At 44.3% G+C, this 24,850-nt stretch overlaps 2 protein-coding genes across 8 annotated transcripts in view; both read left to right on the forward strand.

Annotated features, from left to right (window-relative positions):
• Msp300 (Muscle-specific protein 300 kDa) overlaps nt 1-24,850 on the forward strand; it is a 72,537-nt gene that overhangs the window by 38,692 nt on the left and 8,995 nt on the right. For 4 of the 7 annotated variants that reach the window (XM_089867385.1, XM_089867386.1, XM_089867389.1 and 1 more), the window contains 14 exons: nt 63-2,609; nt 2,681-3,001; nt 3,067-4,377; nt 4,445-4,771; nt 5,113-5,236; nt 5,305-6,764; nt 6,839-7,462; nt 8,441-8,601; nt 9,843-10,017; nt 10,088-10,723; nt 10,795-11,103; nt 11,172-11,495; nt 11,787-12,164; nt 15,148-24,846. In XM_089867385.1, the coding sequence (XP_089723511.1) occupies nt 63-2,609; nt 2,681-3,001; nt 3,067-4,377; nt 4,445-4,771; nt 5,113-5,236; nt 5,305-6,764; nt 6,839-7,462; nt 8,441-8,601; nt 9,843-10,017; nt 10,088-10,723; nt 10,795-11,103; nt 11,172-11,495; nt 11,787-12,164; nt 15,148-24,846 (18,396 nt within the window). The remainder of the gene's footprint in view (nt 1-62; nt 2,610-2,680; nt 3,002-3,066; nt 4,378-4,444; nt 4,772-5,112; nt 5,237-5,304; nt 6,765-6,838; nt 7,463-8,440; nt 8,602-9,842; nt 10,018-10,087; nt 10,724-10,794; nt 11,104-11,171; nt 11,496-11,786; nt 12,165-15,147; nt 24,847-24,850) is intronic. The other 3 variants (XM_089867388.1, XM_089867387.1, XM_089867391.1) reach the window with 3 other exon arrangements.
• On the forward strand, nt 12,174-14,284 carry LOC149718105 (uncharacterized). Its single transcript, XM_089867392.1, has 2 exons — nt 12,174-14,081; nt 14,156-14,284. The coding sequence occupies exons 1-2, from the start codon at nt 12,270-12,272 to the stop codon at nt 14,156-14,158; spliced, it is 1,815 nt and encodes a 604-aa protein (XP_089723518.1). The 5' UTR covers nt 12,174-12,269; the 3' UTR covers nt 14,159-14,284.

Consider the following 24,850-nt stretch of genomic DNA (forward strand, 5'->3'; position numbering starts at 1 on the left):
GAACGCGCTTAATTTAATATCCATTAATAAGTAGTAGTTAACGATTAACTACTTATTTACAGAGCTTAGTCCAAGACATTGAATCCTTCGAACCTATGATTAAGTCCATCAACGCCAAGGCGAAGGAATTGACTCAAAAACCGACTATCAGCTCGATTGGCGAGCAGTACCAAACTTTGGCGGATAAAGCCAAAGCTTACGCCGAAGAACAAAAATCTCAATTGGACAACTTCCAAGAGTTTGTCGAAGCCTGTAACGAATTCCATCGGTGGTTGAACGCGGCCAAAGAAAAACTAAGCAAGTGTTCGCAAGCCTCTGGAGACCGCGAAATCTTGAAGGACAAAACCAACAAGTTGAAAGTACTTGAAACGGAACAAGAAGATGGTCTGACAAAATTGTGCTTCGCTTTAAAACACGGGGAAGCTGCTAAAACCGCCCTGAAAGACGACGGAGAACAGCGCATGATCGAGGGTGAAATGAAGAGCCTGCAAGTCGAGTACGATCAGTTCAAAAAGTCCGTCAACGAGATGAGAGACACTATCGATATCGGCGTTATCAAATGGAACGAGTACGAGGAACAGTTCGCGCTGTGCGCTAACTGGTTAGCGGAAATGGAGCCCTTGGTACAGTCATTCATGGCCCCCCAAAAGGATATGAATACGAAACGGGCCAAGCTGGAAGCCTTCCAGAGTCACTTGCAGACCATATTCGATTGGCAAGGAGAGTTTGACAAACTGAACTTGCGAGCTCAGATGTTGTTGGAAACTTATTCGGACTCTAGCATTTCCAACGCCTTCACCCAATTATCGGCCAAGTACAGCGCCCTTCTTTCTCAATCGAAGGAAGTGATGCACCTATTGGAACAACGCTTCCAAGAACACCAACAACAACAATGCATTTGCGGAGAGTTGGGAGAGTTTATCGAAGTGGCCCACGAAAGGTTGAAGGAATGCACCCGACCCACTAATAATATAGACGATCTCAATACCCGTTTGAACAACTTGAAAACGCTGTCCGGAAGTATGGAACAAGGGCAGAATAAGATTCAGTACTTGGTCGAGTTGACCGAAAAGGTTATTCAGAATACAGACTCGAGCGGAGCCAGTAGCATCCAAGAGGATACGGATAACTTGAAAGCCGACTTTGAGAAACTGGTCAAGGAGATTACGGAAGCCAGGGTGGCCTTGACCAATAAGGCTGGCGAATTGAACGAGTTCATCAAGATCTTAAAGTTGTTCCAGTCCTGGTTGGAAGAAGTTGAAAGCAGCATCGATACCGAGGATAAGTTGGAAGTCGGTTCCTTGTCAGAGAAAAAAGCATTGTGGGAGAAAAATATGTCGATTCAAAAAGATTTTGAACGTCACCAAGAAACGGCTGAAAAGTTGAAGGCCATGGTCGAACATAATCCTCAATTCTCCAAAGAAGCCAACAACAGTTTGGAACAGTATCGTAAACTCTACGATATCGTCAAGAACACGGTTTTGTCTCTGGAAGGCGAAGTTAAACTTTACGAACAGTACAAGAACGCCTGGAGAGACGCGGAAACTTGGTTGAGAGAAACCAGGTTGAAGTTGCAACGCTGCGCCGACTGTTCGGGCGATAGACAAGCCGTTCAAGAAAAAATGAACCAATACACCAGAATTAAGGACTCGTTACACTTCACCGAGGAAATTGTCCAAAAGGCCATAGAGTTGGGTAAACTGGTCAAGCAAAGTTTGAACCAAGTTGGCCGAGAGCGCGTCGACCAAGAAATAGAGCATCTGCAAATGGATTGGGAACTGATTCAGTCCATCATCAAGGAAATCGAGAAAACTCTTTCGCAGTGTCTTCACGCTTGGTCCGAATTCGAAGCCGCTTATTGCAACATGAACGAATGGTTGAGTCGTTTCGATAATATGGTCCGCTCGGCCATTTCCGAAGCGCCATCTCAAGGACGGGAACAACAACACTTCGAATACCTCAAGGGTTTGTTAGAGGAAGCCAACTACCACAAATCCGACTTGGAACAAGTTAACGAATCATGCGAGGCCTTACTTCACATTACGTCTCACGCCACTATTCGAGACCAAGCGGTCGCCCAAGCTACCGTTTATTCTTCGTTAGTGACCAATCTGACCGAGGCTATTTCCAGGCTGCAAAAACTGATCAACTACCAGGGAGAATACAGCAAGGTGAAAACCGACTACACCGATTGGTTGGAAACCCAGAATAGAATCCTCAATAACAACAAAGATTTGAGAGGAAGCCAAGAAACTATCGAGACTAGGTTGCAAAACGTTAAGGCTTTGACGTCCGTACTTTCGGAAGGTCAGCAACTTTTGACCGTTACCTCCGAAGCCGGAACTAGAATGTTGTCCAGTCTTCCCGAATCGGGACAAGCTAATTTACGAAGCGAGATGGACAGTCTGCGCGACCAGCTTTCGAAATTCGCCGAGAAAGTATCGGAAGTTGTTAGTACTTTGACCTCGGTACTGACCAGATGGCAGGAATTAAGCCAAAACAGCGAGGCCTTCGAAGAATGGATGAAAAAGGTCGAACAGAGCTTGGAAACCAAACCATCCACTAAAGGAAACATCGTCGAAATCAAAACCCTGCAGGAACATTATAAGGTAAATAATCCATCCTTATTCTATAGAACTTGATTAAGTACGCGTTTTTCCTAATAATTTTTATCTCGCAGCACACGAACGAAGACATTGCTATACATATCCCTCAACTGGCCGAGCTCCAAACGGAAGCCAAAGAGTTGGCGATAAAAACTGGGGAAGATATCAAGGGCAAGTATTTGGGAGATCTGAAACACAGACTGGACAATCTTGCCAAAAAATGCCAAGGTATTCTTCACAAGTTGGACTCGGAATTAAGTAACTTGCAACAATATCAACAAGCTTTGCAAGAAACGGAAAAATGGCTTTTGCAAATGTCCTTCAATTTGATGGCGCACCATTCGCTACAAATATCTACTTTACAACAAACCCAACAAGAAATTAAGAAGCACGAGGTAGATCTATTTGTTCCCAAAATTTTAAATATTTAACTATTTAACACGTACATTTTTCCTGTTAGATTGTCATGGAAGAGATACGTTTGTATCAGAATACGGTTGATGACGTGAAATCTAAGGGCCGAAACTTGATTGAAACATACCGGGTCCAAGAACCGAGCGTTGAAGAACAGATTGAGCAACAATTGACCAATATTCAACACAGTTATAACTCCCTACTGGACAGTGGCCGACAAATTCAGACGAGGCTCGATGAAGCGTTTAAGAAGTTCCAGTCGTACGAGGAAACTTTGGACATGTGCGATCAAGTACTGACCGCGATGGAGCCTGAATTGTCAGCCGAAATAGACCTATCTACCATGACGGTGGAAGCCGCCAAAGAAAAATTGGAGGGCTCCAAAGTACTTCTTAGTAAATTATTGGTAACGAAACAACAGCTGCAACAAGCCATCCAGTCGTGCGTCGAGGCAACCGCTTCCCTTAGCCGGCCTTCGAGTCCCGAGGTCGGAACGGTGGCCGCCCTACCCGAGAGAGAAGCCTCCATCAAGATTCGTTTACAAGATTTGATCGAACAGGCCGAGTCCCTTGTCTTGGCACTGACTAATTCCATTCACGAATGGGAAGACGCTGAACAACTTAAGGAAGACGTCAATGAATGGATTATTCAACAGAAGAGCGTGGTCCACGAAGTTCATGCCACTCCCGTTTCTTACCAACCGGAATTGCTGCAAGGAAAACTGCAACGTCTGGAGGAGATCAAATTAGAGATTAACGACAAGATGTCTTTGGTAGACGAGGCCGAATTGAAGGAGCAAATCATTCAACGACCCGAAGCGAAAAAGAAGGACTTGAAACAAAGTCTCAGGGAATTGGAAGAACAGCTAGCCGAAGCCTTGGCCAATCAAAACGCCAAGATCGTGGCTTTGGACGAACTGCTCTTCTTGAAGGCCGAAGTTGAGGCTAAGACGAAGAACATCGAAGAGCGAATGGAAGCCGCCGAGAAGATGGATGTCTCCACTACTCGTCAACGGCAACAAGCTCTGCGAGAAATCATGTCTCAACTCGACTCCCTATTGTCGGACATCGAGTCCTTGAAAGATAAGCTTCGAGACGTCAAAAAGTACCTCAACGAAGAGGATCAAGAGAAGCAGGAGCAGGACATCCGGTCGTACGAACGAAAGGCCAAGGACTTACAGAAACGAGGAATGAGAAGAGCTCAGAGTCTGGATTTGATTCAATCCAACTTCGAGAGTGTGACAACCGAACTTTCCGCCACTCAGGAATGGGTGGAGGAGAAATTAGCGGACTTGCAGTCTGCACTCCCTCCTGGATATCAAAGCCAGAAGGTCGATGGTGCCCTGCACAATGCCAGAGTAAGTCGTTGACCAGTTCTCTTTATTTTATAGAACATTTATTTAAAACGCTTTGCTTTCTCCACAGTCTTTACAGAGAGAAATCGAAGATAAGGAGGTCATCATCCAATCGTCTAAGAAGAGGGTCAACTCCCTGATTGCCGACCTCGAGAGCCAAGAGGTTGAAGAACTCAAGAAACAAATCGACGCGCTGAACGCCAAGTTCCAAGAGCTATGCGCCGCCTTGAAAAATCACACGGACAACCTGCTTAACTTGTTGAACAAAAGCTTGCAATTCGAAAACGCTCTTGAACAAGTTAAGCGTTGGCTCAGGGAGAAGGAAGAGACCGTCGTTAACGTCGAAACCGCAACACCCAAAGCGGAAAAGAGCAAAAAGCAAATACTTATATGCGAGGTAAGTTATAATTTTGAAGCATTTAAAGGGACTACAAAGAAGGCATCGGCGGGTGGGTAAAAATTATTTGAAATACGTCACAGACATCACGTGATGCCAAGATACAAAGACTCCTCATGGAGTGGAACTGGACATCTAGTCCTTGTTTTTCGCGAGATTGCAGCGCCAATTCCATGAAGTGATGGTTTTCGAAATAAAACGAACTGAGCTTCTTTGAACCACGCCTCTCCTTGATCACGTGCCTCTGACGTATTTCAAATAATTTTTACCCACCCGCCGATGCCTTCTTTGCAGTCCCTTTAATGTGTCAAGGTATATTTACGTTCGAATTCTTCCACCAGACGACGGAAACTGAGATAAAAACTTTTGAGGAGATGACCATTGTCGGAATCGCGAGACAGTCTAAAGATCTGGAACCACAGTGTACGGAAGAAGACCTTTCGTCTCTTCGTTCAGCCATCAACGGTAAGTTTAATCACGAATTAATTGATCCCTATGGTATTTGACTCTTAATTCGAACACCCGCTATTCAGATATCCAAGCCAAATTGGAAGAGTTAAAAGGTCTGTTGGAAAGAAAAGTCCAGGCTCTCAGAGACATTTTGTCCAAACAAGTTAAATACGAGGAAAAACTGGAATCAGTTCATAGTTGGCTTTTCCAAGCGGAAATGTCGGTGGCCTCGGAATTGAGGACCGTTTCGACAATCGAAGTTGTCGAAGAACAACGGGAAATGTATTCGAAACTCTCTGAAGAAATTCACAAGATGGCTGAAGATATCGAACAATTACTGAACTCGGCCGATGCCTTTATCAACAAACTCAAGGAATCGGATCGCTTGCTTATGGAAGACGAACTTCGCAAAGTTCAAGACAGATACAACAGGTTGAAAGACTCCATCCGCGAACGATTGTCGATGCTAGACGAGGCTTTGGCTGCCCAGCGAGAGCTTCTCAACCAAATACAAAAGAGCGCCGAACTCTTGGAAAAACTTAATTCCGAGTACAACGCTTTATGTCAACCAATCGGAATCGCCGTAGACGCCGCCAAAGAAACCATGTTGGCTTGCCAAGACTTGAGGAAACGCGTCGTCGATGTTCAATCTCAATTAGAAAACTTGAAGCCGACGCCCCAACTTGTCGAGGACCTTAATAACTTACAACATCAATACGCCGAATTGTCCAAGTCCGTTCAAGATCAGCAAACCAAGGCTAAACAATCGGTTATTCAACGTGAGCAATTCCACGCTAGTATTAAAGATATCAATGACACTATATCCAAGTGCAATGATACCATGAATAACATCGAGCAGTCGGACAAAGGAACGATGGACAAATTGAACAAATATCAGTCATTGCTGGATCAAATTACGGAATGCGAGGCGAAGTTAACCGTCGCGCGGGACAAGGGAGAACAGATAGGCAGCGAAGTTTCCGCTTCGGATCGCAACTCCATTATGGACGAGTTACAAAGATTAAAGGCGTTCCTCAATGGTTTGAAGAAGGCCGTTCAAAAACTAAAAGCCAAACACGAGAGCATCATGGCCGAGCAACAGAAACTAATCGATGATTTGGAAGCTATTTTAGAGAAACTGCACAAAGACGAGGCCTCGATCAAGAATCGACCTTTGCTGACCTTGGACAGCGAAGGTGTTCAAAGCGAACTAGCCAAACACCAAGAAGCCGCGGAAGAAATCACCAATCGTTTAGAAACGGCTAAGAAGATCGCCGACCGCGTCTTGGAAGAGCTGCAACCGGAAGTCTTCACCGAAGTACTTCAAGAACACTTGAGCGAGATTAAACTCTTGCGCGAAACTCTACCACGAGATCTCAACGAAAGAAAGACTTACTTAACGGACGCTTTGAACGATCGACAACAGTTCGTGGCCTCCAAGCAAGATTTGAGCCAATGGTTAGAAAAAGGACGCAAACGATTAAAAACGTCCGAAGAAGGAGTCGACTTCCAGGGACTCGAAGAGGAGATGAAGCAACATCAAGTGAGTTGATTTTTTTAGGTCACCATTGAATACTAGTTATAACGCTAAGCCTAACTTTGGTTTATTTTTTTAAGGAGTTCTTCTCGGACGGAAGTATTTGGGAACAACACTTGTCCGGGACAAAAGAAATCGCTAACCGAATCAGGCCGACATTACTAGAAGAACAAAAACCCGTTTTAGATCGACAGATTAGCACTTTAGCTCAAGAACTTAACCAATTATTGGTCAATGCCGATAAGATGTTCGACACTTTGGAAAAGAAGCAACGAATCTGGAGCGATTACCTTTCTGCCGTCAACAAAGTCAAAAGTATCTTAGACAACACAAAACTACCGGAAGAACGTCCGGCCACCTTAGCCGCCATCCGAAGTAGTTTGCAAAACATTACTCGTTACTTGACGGAAGTCCGCAAGAACCAGGAAGTGGTCAACGACTTAAACAACAAAGCCAGGAACGTGGACAGATTGGCTAACGAGTCGTGTCGGAATACGGTCAGTCGACAAGTGGCCGGAATAAACCAACAATGGCAGGAAGTGTACGCTCAGCTGGAATCTCAGTTAGCCGCTCTGACCGAAATTTTGAACCAATGGGAAGTTTACACTCAAGTAATGACCAAAGTTCAATCGTGGTTGAGCGAAATGGAACAAAAAACAGAAACTTTACAAGCCTCGAATGACACCACCGAAAACGACATTAAGGTAAGCTAATAAATCCCTTAATTTTAATGGAGCGTGTTGTAACTTATTACAAAATACGCGAAGCGTGCGTGGGTGATACGTATTACGGCGGAGGTCTAAAGGTCTAGAATCTTTTAATCGCGATGTTTTTCAAGCGATAACTTTTTTGACAAACTTGATTTGAAATGGGGTAAACATCCTGATGCCACGGGCAATAAACCACTTTTATAAAATAAAACTCTATGACTATATTACGAAATCTATTGAAAGAAACGGGATATTACTTTTTTTCTGGGATCTAACATTCTAATCAACAAATTCGTTTTCAAGGACACTTTTTATCCCGTCTACGATAATTTTAAGCGATGAGTTCATAGTGTGTGGGCGAACATTTCTTCGCTACGGGGTTTTAGTGTGACAGTTGATATTAATTTTAGTAAAATATCAAGTTTAGATTTGAGCGAATGGGAACAAACGAGAGAGGCACCGGCGTTGCATTCGGGAATCGGGGGTGGCCCCTTTTACAGACTTGTTGTGTACCATTTCGCAAACAGAAAACCCGTATACCGGCCCGATGAATTAATTCATTTACACCAAGAATAATTTACATTTATAATATAGATTCGTATCTCTTTATAAAAAAACCGTAAAATCTTTTTAATATACATTAATTTCCGATAGTCTGTATTGAATATTTTTGGGAGGTTTGAATCAATTCTTTGTTGTTACGCAAAAAGTGAAAGTGGGTTAGAGAGAGAAAATTCGCGCTCGGCGAATTTCATTTGGAACTAAATCTACCTAAATGAAAATATTGAAAATACATAGAGAAGAAGGGATATTGGATATTGCCTGTCTCTGTCAATATGACCGGTATGCCAAAAGATTTCCAAAGACTAATTTAATGGGTCCGGGACCTTTTATACGCGTCATCGTTTAAAAATAAATTTCTTCTTTCTTTCTTTCCTAAATTTTTTTTCTCTCGACTTTATTTTTGCGTAGAGTTTGTTGGCTGCCGCCGAAGTTCAGAAAAGCTCCGTTAGCGACGTCGAGAACTTGGCGTCCGCTGTCCTCGCTTACTTGAGCTCCGCGTCCAACGCCGGCACCGAAGGACTTAAACAAGTACAACAGGAAATACAAACTCTTCAGCAAAGATACCAAAAGTAAGTTCTCTCTTCCAATTCTACGCGTGTACGGACTAGCTTCATTCACCTGAACTCGTACCCCAAGATGGCTTTTTACCATCCTCCGCTTAGTTTAAGCTTAATTTATAAGGGACTTTTTAAATAATTCAAGTTAAAGAATGATAATTAAATTATTATTAAGGATAAGCGTATCTTTTATATTTAAAGCGCCAATTGGGCTATTTTCAGAACCAAGAAATATACGCCTATATATATTTTAATTTAGGAGTACTTTTATATTTGAAAAATGTTTATAAAGATACAGAATGTTTACGCTACATAGGAAAATCATAATTCTAGATATGTTCGGTCTTTAAAAGGACCCAGCGTGTATTTTAAAATATAAAATTGGAACGGAGTAAAATTTTTCTCCACTTTGCTCAGGCCGTAGGAATTCCCTGCTTATGTTGATGTCGCTAAAATAGCTGCACCACCGACATTCAAAACTTCTCTCTTATTGCAACTTTGAAAGTACTTAGAAAGAATCGGTGTCAGGCGCGCGCGTACCATCAGCATCTTCTAGATTTGTTTTGGCGGGTAAATAGAAGAAAGATTTTGGATGACGGCCAATCAGAACACTATTTTTTGAGGTCCTTTTTAAAAAGTTCTAATTACGTAAAGTGTTTAATTATTCTTAATTTTTCTATAATTGGGCGTAATTCCGCGGTATGTTATTATAATATATACAACCTTGGTGGGATCTTAGCATCGTTAAGTTCATTTAAAATTTAAATTAACCAGTTACCTAAATCGTGAGGGTGAATTTCACGTTATTTATTTTAAATATTTATATTATAATATTAGTATGAAAATTTATTTATTTAAACGCTGTAACGAATTTAAAATTATAAATAGATTTTAAGTTCGTAGGTACAAAGTTCGATTTTTTTAAGAAAGTTTAATAGCTACTAAAGAATAAGTTAGGGGCCAAATAGCCATTGACTCGTTGCAAGTTCGTTAATGTCGTGCCAAACGAATTTTTCAATGATACGTAATTTATTTTATAAAATCGAAGATTAGCTTTTTTAAATGACGCCTTGAATATTTATTTTTTTGGAGAAGATCCAAAGTGGTTGTCTTTGTTTTTTACGCTTCCTGGGAGCTAAGTCTTCTTTAGTACGAGGTCGAGAGAGATGAGAGAGAATGACGTGTGGGCGATGATTTAAAAAGAACCTTTCTAGACTGGCTCTTACGAGCGCTCGTTTTGTGTCTTTGAACAGCTTGCTGAGTCGTTTAGGAGCCTTCTTGCAAGAAGCGCGAGAAGAAAAGGCTGCCCTCGAGGCTTTAGAAGCTGAGCTCTCCGCCGTTAGAATCGCTCTACAAAACATGGATAGTGACGTGAAGAATTTGGACGTTTACGACGTGGACGTTGACGCTGTTGAATCTACGATTAACGTAAGTACTTGCTTGAATTCCTCGGACCTTGGAGGAAATATTCGAAGGTATTTCCGCTTTTCCCATATAGCAAATGAAAGAGCACGTCGGTGGTTTGAGTCGCCAAGTAACGACGGTAGCCGATGAAGCCCGTCGTCGTTACCAAGACAGGCGTCGAACCATCCCGGAAGCGATTAGTAAAGCCTTGTCCTCTTTGGAAATATTATCGGAATCCGTTGTCTCGGGCATGGAAGATAAGGAACGCGAGTTCAAGCGAGCGAGGACGGCGAGATTTGATTACGTCTCGGGCGTCGAAAAAATCGCCGAATGGTTGCAAAAGGCCCAAGAGCGACTTCAAGACAAGAGTTCCGTGCCATCAGTAGCCAAAGAATTGGTTGGCGAGATTTGTTCCGAGTTGCCCTCCATTAAGGACTTGATGTCCGTAGTTCGACGCGACGGCCAAATTCTGATCGACAATAGCGCCGAAGAGACTGACAGAGAAATGATCAGAGGAACTATGGCCTCTTTGACGGAACAGCTGGATCAAGTCGAGAGCTGGGCCTCCGAAAGAAGACAGGAAGTCGAGGAAGCGCTCGAATCCTGGCAACGCTTTTTGGAATGTCACAACGCTCTGACAGATTGGACAACTAAAATAAACGCCTTGCTCGATCAAGAAGTCGATATGACGACCTTAGGCCAAACGAAGTACAGACTCGGTGAATGCCAGGTAAATAAATGCTTTAGAAATTATTATTGTTTCTATTGCTTGACTAAAGCGCGCGGTACTAATTCTCGTAGAACGTGGCCAGGGAAGTTCCGCAAGCTCAAAGATACTTGACGGACATGACGAGGCACTTGGGTAAAGTTGCCGAAGCGTGTAGCGCCGGGAAATTGCCCGATCACTTGGAATCGGCGGAACATATTTTGGGCAAAACGGAAAACCGTCTTCAGGAGGAAGTGGCTCTTTTGCAAGAGATGGTCGAAGAATGGGAGCAATGCGACAAGAAGGTCAAAGAAGTGACCGCTTGGCTCGAAAAGGCGAAAGCCAATCTCGACGCGCCTCATAATAAACGAAAAACACTTCACGAACAATTAGTTCTTAGAGAGGTAAGTCCTTTTTGGTTTTATCTCTAAGCGGTTTCGGTTGTGGTTTGAAAATCTTTGACGCGTTTTAGAAAATGATGGCCGATATAACGATTCAAAGAACGAAAATCCTGATGTCGGTCGAGAAGTTGCAAGTGCACTTCAGAGCCCGAGCCATCGGGGAAACCCAGATATCCAGTCGAGCCGGTTCTCTGCAGAGCGACTTGAGTCAATTACAGACTTCTATCGCGCAACAGAGGTCCACTTTATCGGCGTGCGTCGCCCAAGAGGAACAGTATCAACAAGATGCCCAACATTTGCGCCACTTGGTGTCGCAGGTCGAACACCAACTTAAAATGGCGTCAGGTACCGCCTATACGCCCGAAGACCGAGAGAGCCAGAGGTCATTACAAAACGTGAGTACATTCCCACCTTACTTTTATAGTAGGATAAGCCCTACTTAATTAAGAAAAGCGCTTGCGTACTTCGAATTAGGATTTAGGCAAAGTGTATTGTTTTTTGTACACACGAGACATTTTTATCAGCGAATAATAGTTGAGATTTTATTTTTTGTATCTCTTCGTTCTACAATCGATGTTAAGCCTATTTCTTTTCCTACAATTGAAATAATTCTATAGCTTTGGCCTTTTTTGTCACTTCCCCCCTTTCTTTCACTTATCTCTTAAATGGCAAAATCGGAAATATAGGCGCTTAAAGATCAGATTAAGCGTTACCAAAATCAAATTCTCGTCATACAAGAGAAAATTAAGAAATTGCAACAGAGGCGAACGCCCGATCAGGATCCTTTCAAATTGAAAGTAGAACCTTCGGCGTCCGGAGGACTGTCCGTCCCTCCGAGGATTAGGACACCGTCCCCGTCTCCTTTCGGGAGATCGGCCTCGAGAGGTCCGCCTCAAGTTCAACCGGAGCGCAAAGCCTCGCCTCTGGTCCGAAAGGAGTCGCCTCAACTGCCGATTCCGCCTTCGAGTCGACGAAGGTCCAAGAGCCCCGAGGACAAGTCCAAGAAAGCCGAGAGGAAATCTAGGGCGCCCAAACCTCAAAGCGCCACTCCTCCTAAACCACCGGTAATTGTCCTTCCTGTTCAGGAAGTAGTTACGGTGGATGATATTGTTACCACCACTACCGATACGAATAAATCTCCTACGCCTCCTATAGAGGCTGAGCCACAAATGCCACAATTACCTCAAAGCCCGCCCCCAGTAGTTATAACGGAAACGTTCGCGACTGCGGCTAGTGTCGAGCCCGAACCAACACCTACAATTCCCGTCGAATCGATAATTGTCCCTAGTAGCGCGACTTCCGTCTCGACGGAAATCCCCGAACCAGTTAGTGAAGATATCGCGAAGGAAGATGCATCGGCTTTCGTACGCGTCACGCGAAAAACGGAAACCAAGAAGAGCCGATCGAGTCAGCAAGTCAGAGCCGAATCGGACGAAAGACCCCCGAATATTAGTGGAAAACCGCGAGAAGAAGGGAACGCCATTCATAGGCCCGAACCGAGTCGAAGAGGAGCTCCGATTGCGAAAAAGAAGCAAAGGAAGACTTCCGACTCGAGTGACAAGGGTCGTGGCAAACGAATTGAAGGCTTTCCGTCTCACGTCTCGGAAACGGAAACTTCCGACGATGCCAGATCCACGCCAACTTCGCCTTCTTCGCCCGAATTGACCCGCTCGGCTTCCAGCGGAAGTGGAATCAATGTATGGGCGAATATCGGCCAATTAGGCAAACCTTCTTACGCGGACATCTTGTCCGGAAGAGCCAGTCCTCGACCGGAAACTCCACCGGGAACCATCAAGGAAATACCCGAAGAGGAAATGGATTACGAAGAGAGTAGAGTAGGTGACGCGCTTCAATCGCACCATCCTCAAATTGACGACGAACCGGACGCCTCGGAATATTCCTCCGAAGCGGAATTGCATTTAGATAACCCACAGGCCGATGAAGTTACCATTACGGAAATTCCGCAAAGTGATCTGTTGGGAATCCACGAAGAAGTCGAGCCCTCGGACATTCAAGAAGTTGTCTCGAGGGACTCTCCAGCTCCCACTCACTTTCGACAATACTCGGAAAGCGTAATGACCTCCTATACTAGTACTAGCGGAGACGGTCGAACCGAATCGACCGTCAAGAGAGAAGTACATCAGGTCACTAGCTCGACTTCGGATAGCGAAGGGGGTCAATTGAAAACTATGACCTACGCCCAAGTGGCTCGTCGGCCTAGTCCCGTACCACCGTCCGTCATGCGCTCTCCCTCGCCCGGTTCAATCTTCGATTTTGGGCGTTCCGGCTCCCCGGCCCAACCACCTTCCCCGTCTCCTAGACGGGAGAAGCAAAGTGGCGGGACTAAGAGAAGACCTCAAAGCGCCCAAGGTTCATCCGGAAGGCCGGAACGTCCTGGCAGATTGTCGGAAGATACGGACGCTCGAAATAGACCGAAGCATCATCCCGAACCCAAGAAAGATTGGTGGGAAGATGTAGAAGATAAGGAAGAAGAAGAGAGGCTCCGTCAAGGCGATCAACAGCAGGATGGAGCGACCGGTTCAGAGACCGGGTCAAAAAACGCGTATAAGCCTCTGTCTAGCCAGGAGGAGGGCGCCACGGGACGCTCGCTAGACGGGGGCGGATTGGATAAAGATAAGACCACTCCTCCCTGTACCGCGCTAAATACCACGGAGGCGACGCCCGGGACTGGCGCAACCGCCAGGTCCGAGTCGAGTAGCGTGGAGGGACGCGAACCTACATCGAGTTCGCTGGACAAGCCGTCGTCACGAAAGGAAACCCCCGAAGTTGACCAGGAGTCTAAAACTGACAAAACCAAAAAGAAGAAACCACCCAAGAAACGTAAAAATAAGGATGAAGAAGAAAAAGGTGTTCAACAACAGGAAGGAGGAGGAGGAGGTGGTGGTAGCGGTCCGTCCGAAGCGGGTCCTCGAGACGGACAAGTAGCTACCGCCGGAAAGAAAGGAAGCAGGAACCGTAAGGTAAAGAAAAATCAACGGGAATCCCCTTTAAAGGTAACGTCGGTTAATGAAAAGGCATCGTTATTACTTAATAGTGAGATGAAGGAGGAAATCGGACCCGAGTCCGATAATCGTCCAGTCGACCGTGATATTATTTTCAGACAAGAGTTGAATGAGGACGAAGGAGATTTGAAAAACCAAGGAAACAACAATTACACTATAGATACCGAGCGAATTATGTCAACAAATTATGTCGATAGATCAAATTACCACCAAGATAATGATAAAGATAAGCCTAGCGATAACGATTATCTAAATATTCAAGATTTGGAAGGCGGCGGCGGCGGCGATATAAAGACGACTAACATCGAATCGGCTTCGTTAATAAACGGCAATACTCGGTTGAACGACGATAATTTAGTTAATATCGGGCTTTTAGAGGTTTGTTGTGGCGAATCCCATCTAGGAGAGGACCCTACAGATCAATCAACATTACAGGTTGGAAATCCTGCCTGCAAATTCTTAAAAAAAAATTCATAAGAAATCTTGAATCCCTTTTTTGAAAATCCTTCCATGACTAAAAATTATTAAACTCGTAATCTAGAGTTCTCGAAAACTAACAAATTAAGTGTTTTTGTTGGTTTTTTTGCAGTGATATAAATATTCTGTTGATTAATAATGTTTTTTATATACTAATCATTTCCGCGATTTAAGTGTGCCGGAAACGACGCATGCGCATTGTTTTGGCACAAAACCTATTTTTTTGCGGCATAAGTAGCAAACATCCGGTTCATTTTAATACGGATCGGAGAGTTTGAAAGTGTATTAGAGCTGCGCTTTGCGAGAGAAATTTGAGTAATAGCTAGGATAATATTACGTACAAGGGTGTGTCCGTCAATTTATCCACCAGTGACTTATGTTTTGACACACCCAAAATCATTTCAACTTGATTGTTTTTGACAGCGCTACTCAAATTTTTCTATTGAATTTTGATTTGCGTATTTTTGAAGCATTTTTGGCCGCTTTTGTATTCTTATTAGATTATAAACTTCGGAACTAACACGATTTTACGATATTTTATTTTTAGGACCAGTTTAACATATCGGAAACTGATGGCGTATCCGTAGAGTCGGAAACGGAACTACGGAAAAGCGTCGCTTTTACTAACACCGCGGCCCCTGAACCCGTAATATCGGGCGACCATTTTCCCTTAGCAGATCCTACAGAGTCATCCGAGATGTCCTCGTTCCAATATTCCCAACAAAGTAGTTCCCAGTTTGAGTCCCCTCCCGAAGATGAAGAACATCGAGAGGTTGCGAGTACCGACCTCCAAGATCCCAATGTTACGTCATCAGCTACCGTCGTTCAACTATCGCAACAAAGTTCTCGGCAAATTAAAACGAAAATTTTGACATCTAAAACGAGAGTAGTGCAACGCGTCATCAAGAGGACTATTAGAACGGTCAACGGTCAAACATTCGTCGAAGAAACGGAGGAGCTACTTCCGGCGGTCGAAACGATGTCCACCGTCGCTTCGACCGACAGCAGCGCTAGTATGTCTAGTAGCTTCAACGTTTCCCGCTACGAAACCGGTTCCGAACCTCAACACGAAAGTGTCGTCCAATCAGCGTCATCGTCTTCTAGCACTCAACTCGTCCAAGGAAGCCTCGCTTCCGGTCAATCTTTACAGGGAGAGACGACGCCGGAAGCATATTTAGTTCACGAACCAGATGACACCGTGTCCGAATCCTCGAGCCTCGAATCTTACCAAACAGCGGCCGTTTCTCAACAACAACGAAGTCAAACATCTTCCAGTTCATTCGAATCTTCCAGTTTTCAAAGCAGCCAAGTTCGAACTCAAAGATCGGTTCAAGTCACTAGTGTCCAACAACGTCGGCTTTTCTCTACGACGGCGACTGGCGAAGTTATCAATCAAGATGAAGTTGATTTCGCGCGTCCCACTTCGGGAGACCAACCGACAGTGACGTATCCCGAAGAAAGAGAAAGTTTTAACACCTTAGATAGTGATACCCAAAGCCAAGGCATCTCGACATACTTCAAGAGTGCGTCTCAGACCTTTTCGTCGTCAGTCGTTTCTAAATCTTCCACGATGTCTCCAAATAATGTTCCTGTTGAATTCACTCCCTCGGAGATGCCGGAGGTAGAAAGGGCGGCTCCCGAAGAAGATGAACAATTTTACGTCTTACAAGGTGACCCGAACAGTCAAGGGTTCGCCCATTTTAAATCCAGGCAAGAAGAGTACGAGAGCCCGGATAAGACGAGTTACGTCAAAAGCGCCGCCCAGAGTTTTTCATCGACGGTTGTAACTAAGTCATCCTCCGAAGCGAATCTGCCATTCGAAATATCCGAAATGGTCGATAGACAATCCGAGCCAGCCCCCGTTTTTGAAAGTCGGCCTTTATCTCCCAGCTTGCAATCTACAACGGGACCAAAAGAAGTGGAAGAATTCTACGTTCTGCAAGGGGACCCCAACCAACAGGGTTTCGCGCATTTAAAATCTCGCCAAGAAGAGTTTCAAAGCGAGGATAATACGAGCCATTTTAAATCCAGCTCCCAAAGTTTCTCAGTAGTCACCAGTAGCGTCGAACAACAACACCCAGATTCGGAACAAAGGACATCTCCTACCGCACCAATTCAAGAGAAAGACGGCAGTCAGACCGAATTGGATTCTCAATCGAATGAAGCCGAATCAAGCGAACAACCCAACCTTATTGCCATGCCATCACCAACGGTAGAATCTTCCACTCAGGTTCAACTACTTATTCACGTTCCAAGTAGTCCATCGTCGGAAACTTATCCTCAAGACACGGCGTCTTTAGTTATTAAACCTCCGGAGCAGACTTATTACGCCGAAGCTGTCAAATCTGAGGAGGAAGACGTGGGCTTGAAAATACGAATGTACGGCCAACCGGAAGTAATCAACACTGTTCTTACCAGCTACGAGGTTCCGGTTGAGGTACCCGAGGCTCCCGCCACGTCACTAATGACGCCCGAAGGCCCGTTATCCCCGGAGCAGAGGATTAGCGCTTCCGATAGAAGTGGTCAGAAAATTTCTTTGGAAGAAAAAATATACTCTCTCATTAAACCAACAATGGATTTGATTCAGCAAAATACGAACGATGAACAAGATTTAACTACCCAGGATTCCCAGTTGAGTCCTAAAGAACGAGAAAATCTCTCCGACTTAAAAGAAGAAGATTCCGAAGAGGCTTTGAAAAAGAAAAGAAGTAAATCTAAGAAGAAATCCAAAACGGAAGGGGTCCAAGCTACGCCTGACCTTGTCCTTGGCACTGACGGTCCCTCTACCACTGAGAAATCTCTGGAAACACCGAAGGACGCCCTTCTAGATGAACGGAAATCCAAGCCCACGAAGGACAAGAATTCTAAAGATAAAAAGTCAACAAAACCTAAGAAGAACAAGAAAAGCGAATCAGAAACGGAACCTGAGCCGGAAGTACCGCGTAATTCAACGGAAGAATGTTGGACCGAAGAACTCAATAGAAAACTGACGAATCTAAGAATGATCGAAGATCAGATATCGGCAAATTTAAAAGAGACTGAACCAGAACCCCGAGTGTCTCAAGAAGAAGCTGTTTTGACCCAGTCAGAAACCCCATCGACGAAGTCTAAAACCAAGTCAAAGAAATCTAAAAAAACTAGTCAGAAACCAAACAACGCTCTTGATAGTATGTCTTCGTCAGTACTTGAACTAGATACATCCGAAGTGGACGAGAAAATCACGAAAACAAAGATTAAAAAGTCTAAATCGAAGAAAGATAAAAACGAAGTTCCTAAACCATCTGATTCCAAAGAAATCGTAGAAACTAACGTAACGCCAGTAACTGCCCCCGTCTTTGATACTAAACCAACCGACGATATTATTCAGCAAACGGAAACCGTACCAGACTTGAAAACGCAGATAGTTGAGGATGACTTGTTATTCATAGACGAGGACACCCCAAAAAGTACACCCAAGTCTAAAAAATCCAACAAAATTAAAAAGGGTATTGCCAGAAAACCATTAGATAGTGAATCGGCGCAATCGGAAATCACTGATGTTGACGAAAAGCCGAAGGAAGTTGAAAATATCGAAACAGAGAAGAATAAAGACAAAAAGTCGAAAAAGTCCAAGAAGTTAAAATCGTCTACCGATACTAAAGAACACGCTCGAGAAAAGCTGGCAACTTCACTAACATCCCAGCAAGATATAGCCCCTGCTGAACAAGACCTGCCAGTCAAGGAGGAAACCTCGCCAGAAACCGCGATATCATCAGGACAAGATCAAAACGCCAAGGAGGAAACCCCACCAGTTACCGTGATGTCATCGGAACAAGATCAACTAGTCTTGGGCAAAATGTCGCGAGAAACAGTTTTATCATCAGAAGCGGAAAAACGAGTTAAGAAGAAAACCCCTCCGGTAGAAGAAACCTTGATACGATCGGAACAAGATCAACCAGGTAATGAGAAGAGTCCTCCGAGGACCGGAATGCCATCGCAGCAATTCAAGGATGAAACACCACCACCACCACAAACCGTGGAGAAGCCCTCGCCAGAAACCGTCTTGCCATCGGAACAAGACCAACCTCTCAAGGAGAAAACACCTCCGGAAACCGCGACACCGTTGGAACAACAACCAGAAGTCAAGGAGAAAACTCCGATAGAAACCGTTTTACCATCAAAACCGGACAAACGAGTTAAGGAGAAAACGACTGAGGAACATCAAATATCAGTCAAGGAGAAAACGACTGAGGAACATCAAATATCAGTCAAGGAGAAAACTCCCCCAATAGCCATGGAACAAGACCAACGAGTCAAGGATAAAACGCCGCCAGAAACCGTGGTACGATCGAAAGACGACCACCCTATCGAGGAGAAAACCCCTCCTGGAACGATGATACCATCGGAAAAAGAACCGGAAGTCAAGGAGAAAACTCCCTCAGAAATCGAAGTACCATCGAAACAAGACAAACGAGCCAAGAAAAAAACCAGGTCAGAAACCGTAATGTCATCGGGTCAAGATAAACCAGTCAAGGAAAAAGCCGAACCAGAAACTGTTGTAGGATCAGCAGGTGCCCACCCTATCAAGGAGAAAACCCCTCCTGTAACCATGATACCATCGGAACAAGAACCAGAAGTCAAGGAGAAAACCCCTCTTGCAACCATGATACCATCGGAACAAGAACCAGAAGTCAAGGAAAAAACACCTTCAGAAACCGTAGTACCATCGAAACAAGACAAACGAGTCAAAAAGAAAACCCGATCAGAAACAGAGATATCATCGGATCAAGATCAACCAGTCAAGGAAAAAATCCCGCCAGAAACAGTTGTACGATCGGAAGGCGCCCACCCTATCAAGGAGAAAACACCTCCTGTAACCATGATACCATCGGAACAAGAACCAGAAGTCAAGGAGAAAACACCTCCTGTAACCATGATACCATCGGAACAAGAACCAGAAGTCAAGGAGAAAACACCCTCAGAAACCGTAGTACCATCGAAACAGGACAAACGAGTCAAGAAAAAAACCAGGTCAGAAACCGTGATGTCATCGGATCAAGATCAAGCAGTCAAGGAAAAAACCCCGCCAGAAACCGTTGTAGGATCAGAAGACGCCCACCCTATCGAGGAGAAAACCCCGCCAGAAACCGTTGTAGGATCAGAAGACGCCCACCCTATCGAGGAGAAAACCCCTCCTGTAACCATGATACCATCGGAAAAAGAACCGGAAGTCCAGGAGAAAACACCTTCAGAAACCGTAGTACCATCGAAACAAGACAAACGAGGTAAAAAGAAAACCCGATCAGAAACAGAGATATCATCAGATCAACGTCAACTAATCAAGGAAAAAACCGAGCCAGAAACCGTTTTACCATCGAAACCAGACAAACGAGTTAAAAAGAAAAAGTCTCACGAAACCGCGTTACAAGTCAAGGAGAAAACTCCGCCAGGAACCATGATACCATCGGAACAAGACCAAGGAGTCAAGGGCGAAGGCCTGCCTGAAGCCGTGTTATCACCGGAACAAGAACAACCAGTCAAAGAGACAAGGGTGCCATTGGATCAAGCGAAGGAGAAAAACGCTCCTGAAATAATCATAGAGCAACCACCTGAATCGGAGGTTTTACCGTCGACAAAGTCTGTTGCTAAGACTAAAGTCAAGAAAAGCAGAAAGAGCAATCGATCTTCAGAATCCGCGCCCGAACTCGCGGAAGGCAATTTGAGCTCAGTATCAGAGGCAAAAGTTAGTGACGTAGCCGAAGACAAAGGTGACGCTAAATACCGTCTGGATAAGAAATCGGATTCTCAGAGCGAGGAAAAATCTAAACACAAGAAGAAATCTAGAGATAAAACAAAAAGCGAAAGTGGCGAAACGAAATCGTCCAAGAAATCGCGACCTCAGACGGAAAGCGACAGGGGTCATAAAGACATCGCCACCGTCGAGTATCCTTCCCTTCAACCGAGACAAGATGAGACTTACGATGACGCGTGGAAAAGTGATAACATCGCGTCCCCATTCGAACTCTCTAAGAAGGAAAAAGTACTAAGAACGGTGTCCACAGATAGCGATAACGAAAAACCGAGAGAGATTGGAAAGATGGTGGTTTTGAAGAAAAAGTCCAAAGTAAGTCGAACCAAATCAGCTCCGGATACAAACGGTAATGTCGAAGTTAAAGTTACGACCGAGGAAGAAACCAGCGATGTTACGGTCGACCCAGAACCAGAAGTATCGCTTGAACGTGTCAAAACGGAACCCGTTATTGTTGGCGAAATAAAGAAAACTGACTCAACTCCGAAACTAGTCAAGAAAAAATCCAGTAAGAAGAAGAAGTCGAGCGATCCCGGAACATCCGAAGTTACGGCTACTCATAAGCCATTAACCGTTACTCCCTCTATAGAAACGGATGAGAGTATTTCGTCCGCTGTAGTACCGGAACGTCCTGAATTGGTTCAGCCGGTAGAAATTGAACACTTGCAGGTGATCAAAGAAGGTGTTGTAGTTGATTCGGATAGCCCAAAGGAAACCGTGGTTAAAAAGGGATCTTCCAAGAAAAAGACCAAGGACAAGAAGGACAAAGACGCGATGACGTCATCGGAGGGTACGGCTGAAAAGAAAAAGACATCGAAGAAGAAGAAAACTACTAAGAAGAAGGATGAGGCATCGCCCGAAATATCGAATGGTAACTCGTTTGGAGAACACCCTGTCTTGTCGAAGCAACAATCACAAGATACCGAGTACGATTGTTTATCGATAAACTTGGATCAATCCGTTGACGACCTAAGAATCGATTCGAAACAAACAACGCTGCAAACTTTAACCAGGAAACTTGCCGAAGAAACGCTTCAGATGTTAAATCAGGCTGATAAAATAGACGTTAACGAAATTGCAGCCACACCCGAAGTAATTGAGACTAAAGTCGAAGGCATCGATACCAATCTTAAAGAAACGCTTATAAAGGTGACCGCCCCTGAAGAGGTAGCCGTCGTAAATGAAACTGCGGCGCTTCCTATTGTCGAAGTGAAGGAATTACCACGTAAAGGTGAGAAAGAAAAACTGGCGAAACCAAGCTCTAAACCTCCGTCCAAAGGATCTCTGGCGGGTATATTAGATTTTGGTGATCTGGAAAACTCCGAGTACTTGGAGACTGATAGTGTTTCTGACAAGTTTTATCAAGAACCCAATTTGGAAGAAGAGTTACAAATGGACATGTGTTTGGCATTAAAATCCGAAATATCCGAATCGATAGAAACGGACAGTCTTTCGGAAAAAGCTGTTAAGATGGCGGAAGACGTTCTGCAATCGGATCTCGTTGACTCCCTGGAGGCTCAGATTCCCGAAGACTTACCAGCTACGTCCGAAGCGAAATTTGAAACTAGTATCCCTGACGCCGACAGTTCCGACAAACAACTGGACAAGAAGAAGAAAAAGAAAAAGAAACATTCGGACAAACGCCCAACGCGGGACGCTGCAGTCAATAAGGAACAATTCTTAAAGGAACAGTACTCGTCTACCGATGAACGCGAACGGGAATTGACATCGGACGAACGTACTAGCGAATCTTTTTCAACTGGCAAAAAGAAGAAATCCAAGAAAATTAAAACCAAGGATAGGAAATCTCCAACTTCTTCCGAACTGATCGACGCTCGCCTAGAACAAAGTGAAAATGAGGAACGAAGATTGGAGTCTCTGGTATCTCCATCGAACGACTCGGTGGTTCAAGAAATTTCCCAACAACCGACTGAAAATATCGTTCATTCTAAAGAATCTGACGTGGATAGTGGCCTTCAAAGTCCCGAAAATTTTCCGGAACAATCTCAGACTTTATCCAAACCCGACATTCATAGTGAAGAGCTTGTAGTGTCACCTCCTAAAGTTATTGACACTCTTCGAGACTTTGCTCTTCCGGATGCGAAAGATGAGTTACCCGACGTTGATTTAATTGATCAGACAATATTACTCGAATCTGCGCCAGTGGAGCCATCAGCGATCGTAAGAGTGACGGAAGAAATTGAAGAAGCTTCCAAACAGGAAGAGAACTCCAAGACCGTCTCGATCGAAACGGACAGTTTATCCGAAGTTCCTGAGATGGAAGCGTCATTTTTGCCCGAAGATTCCTTGAACATGAGCAAAAAGAAAAAGAAACCGAAGAAACGTAAAAGCAGATTTCCAATTGAAGAAATAGATTTCCGAGACCCTTCCGCCGTTGATTTGCCGTCCGAAGCTGGTCAAAGTCAAACGACCTCGAAAACCGACTCCCTAAAACAAAGCTTCTCGGAGGATAAAGATGACACGACGGCCGAAAGTCTGGGACCCATCTCCGAGGATAGACCCTCTTCAATAGAATTAGAAGAACTTAAACCAAGAGAGCAGAGCGTATTATTAAAAGTCAAAACCGACGTCTCGGAAGACGCGAGTAGAACACTCGAAGGCCAAGATTATTCTGGGTTCTCGTCTCTCCAAGAATACGAATCCCTGACCGTCCAAGAAAGTGTACGAATGACGAAAGACCTTGAACATCTGGCTAATCAGATCGTTGAAGAAGCTCTGGACATAGATGCCGCTCAAATCAGGAGGGCGTCGTTGACCAGTGATACGAAAGGAGGGCTCGCGAGTGCCTACGATGACCAAAAGATTATTTCTCATTACTACAACGTACTTACGAGCGACGTTCAAGACTCGTATCGCGTTGAAAATGAATCATTAGCTAGTGTACCTCAAACTAAACGGGAAACTCTGGACGAGCACGTACAGAGATCACCACAAATTGAACTGGAAATTGTTCCGCAGTTGCTTGAAACCGAACGGGATTCGAAAGAAAATCAACGGTCACAGCAAATAGAGAAACAATTAGTTTTGGAACGGGATGAACCCAAGGATGAGTCGCGTGTTGATGAACCTAAGAAAGAACAGATTCAGAAACTAGAAGCAACATTAGAACAGGTATATCAAGTTGAGGCTCTGAAATTGGAGGAAATTCAATCGCAACCAGAAATGATTCAACAATTACAGTCTGTTGAGATTCTTAGTGAATCCATTCAACCGGTCGATTTTGGTTCTCAACCAACTGATTCGTCACCACCCGTCGATTTTACATCTCAACCAACTGATTCGTCACCACCCGTCGATTTTACATCTCAACCAACTGATTCGTCACCACCCGTCGATTTTACATCTCAACCAACTGATTCGTCACCACCCGTCGATTTTACATCTCAACCAGTTTATTCGTCACCACCGGTCGAATTTGGTTCTCAACCAACTGATTCGTCACTACCCGTCGATTTTACATCTCAACCAACTGATTCGTCACCACCCGTCGGTTTTACATCTCAACCAACTGATTCGTCACCACCCGTCGATTTTACATCTCAATCAACTGTTTCGGTACCTCCCGTCGATTCTATATCTCAGTCAGCTGATTCGTCATCAAAGGTCGATTTTACAACTCAACCAGTTGATTCTTCACCACCGGTCGATTTTACATCTCAAGTAGTTGATTCGTTACCAACGGTTGATTTTACAACTCAACCAGTTGATTCGTTACCAAGGGTCGATTTTACAACTCAACCAGTTGATTCGTTACCACCGGTCGATTTTATATCTCAACCAGTTGATTCGTTACCTTCTGTTGATCTGAAACTCGAACCCGTTGAACAACTTCATGAAATTGAACTTGAAAAAGAGCAGTTCGAACCGTTACAGCAGGTACAACTTGAAACGGTATTATTTCAACAGCAGCCAAGGGAAGAATCGCCATTAAACGAAAGCATTAATGAGAAAAGTGACGAAGATAAACTCAGCCCCGTAACCGAAAATCAGACGAAACAAATCGAGTCAGTATCCCAAAATCTTCGAGAAGCTTACCAAGCCGTCGATGAAATCAAGAAAGTTGTTCAAATTCCCGTCTTAACTCGGATGCCGGTTGAAGACTTGCAAAATAATTACCAAGAATTAAGCGCCTTAAAAGAAAAAATCCAGTTTTATCGCATTCGTCTTCAAGAAATAACTACGACCTTGGAAGAAGTCGTGACGGATGAAAACGTATTGATTATGATTCGTAAAGAGCTCTTGGTCATAACATCATACTTGGAAGAAACGTGGACTTTGATTGAGACGCGTGAGAGTGTTCTCAATCAGACCATCAAAGTTCAAATGGAAAAAGAGTTGGAGGAGAATCAATCCATGGAAGAGCTGGAGAGTCAAATTAATACCGAAAATAGCCCAGAGGGACGAGCAACTCTCAAAGAACAATTCGACCGTAAAAAAGTAA

Source organism: Phalangium opilio, unplaced genomic scaffold (genome assembly GCF_054372755.1).
Source record: "Phalangium opilio isolate 3A_F unplaced genomic scaffold, DU_Popi_V2 ptg000002l_1, whole genome shotgun sequence".
Taxonomy (NCBI): Eukaryota; Metazoa; Arthropoda; class Arachnida; order Opiliones; family Phalangiidae; genus Phalangium; species Phalangium opilio.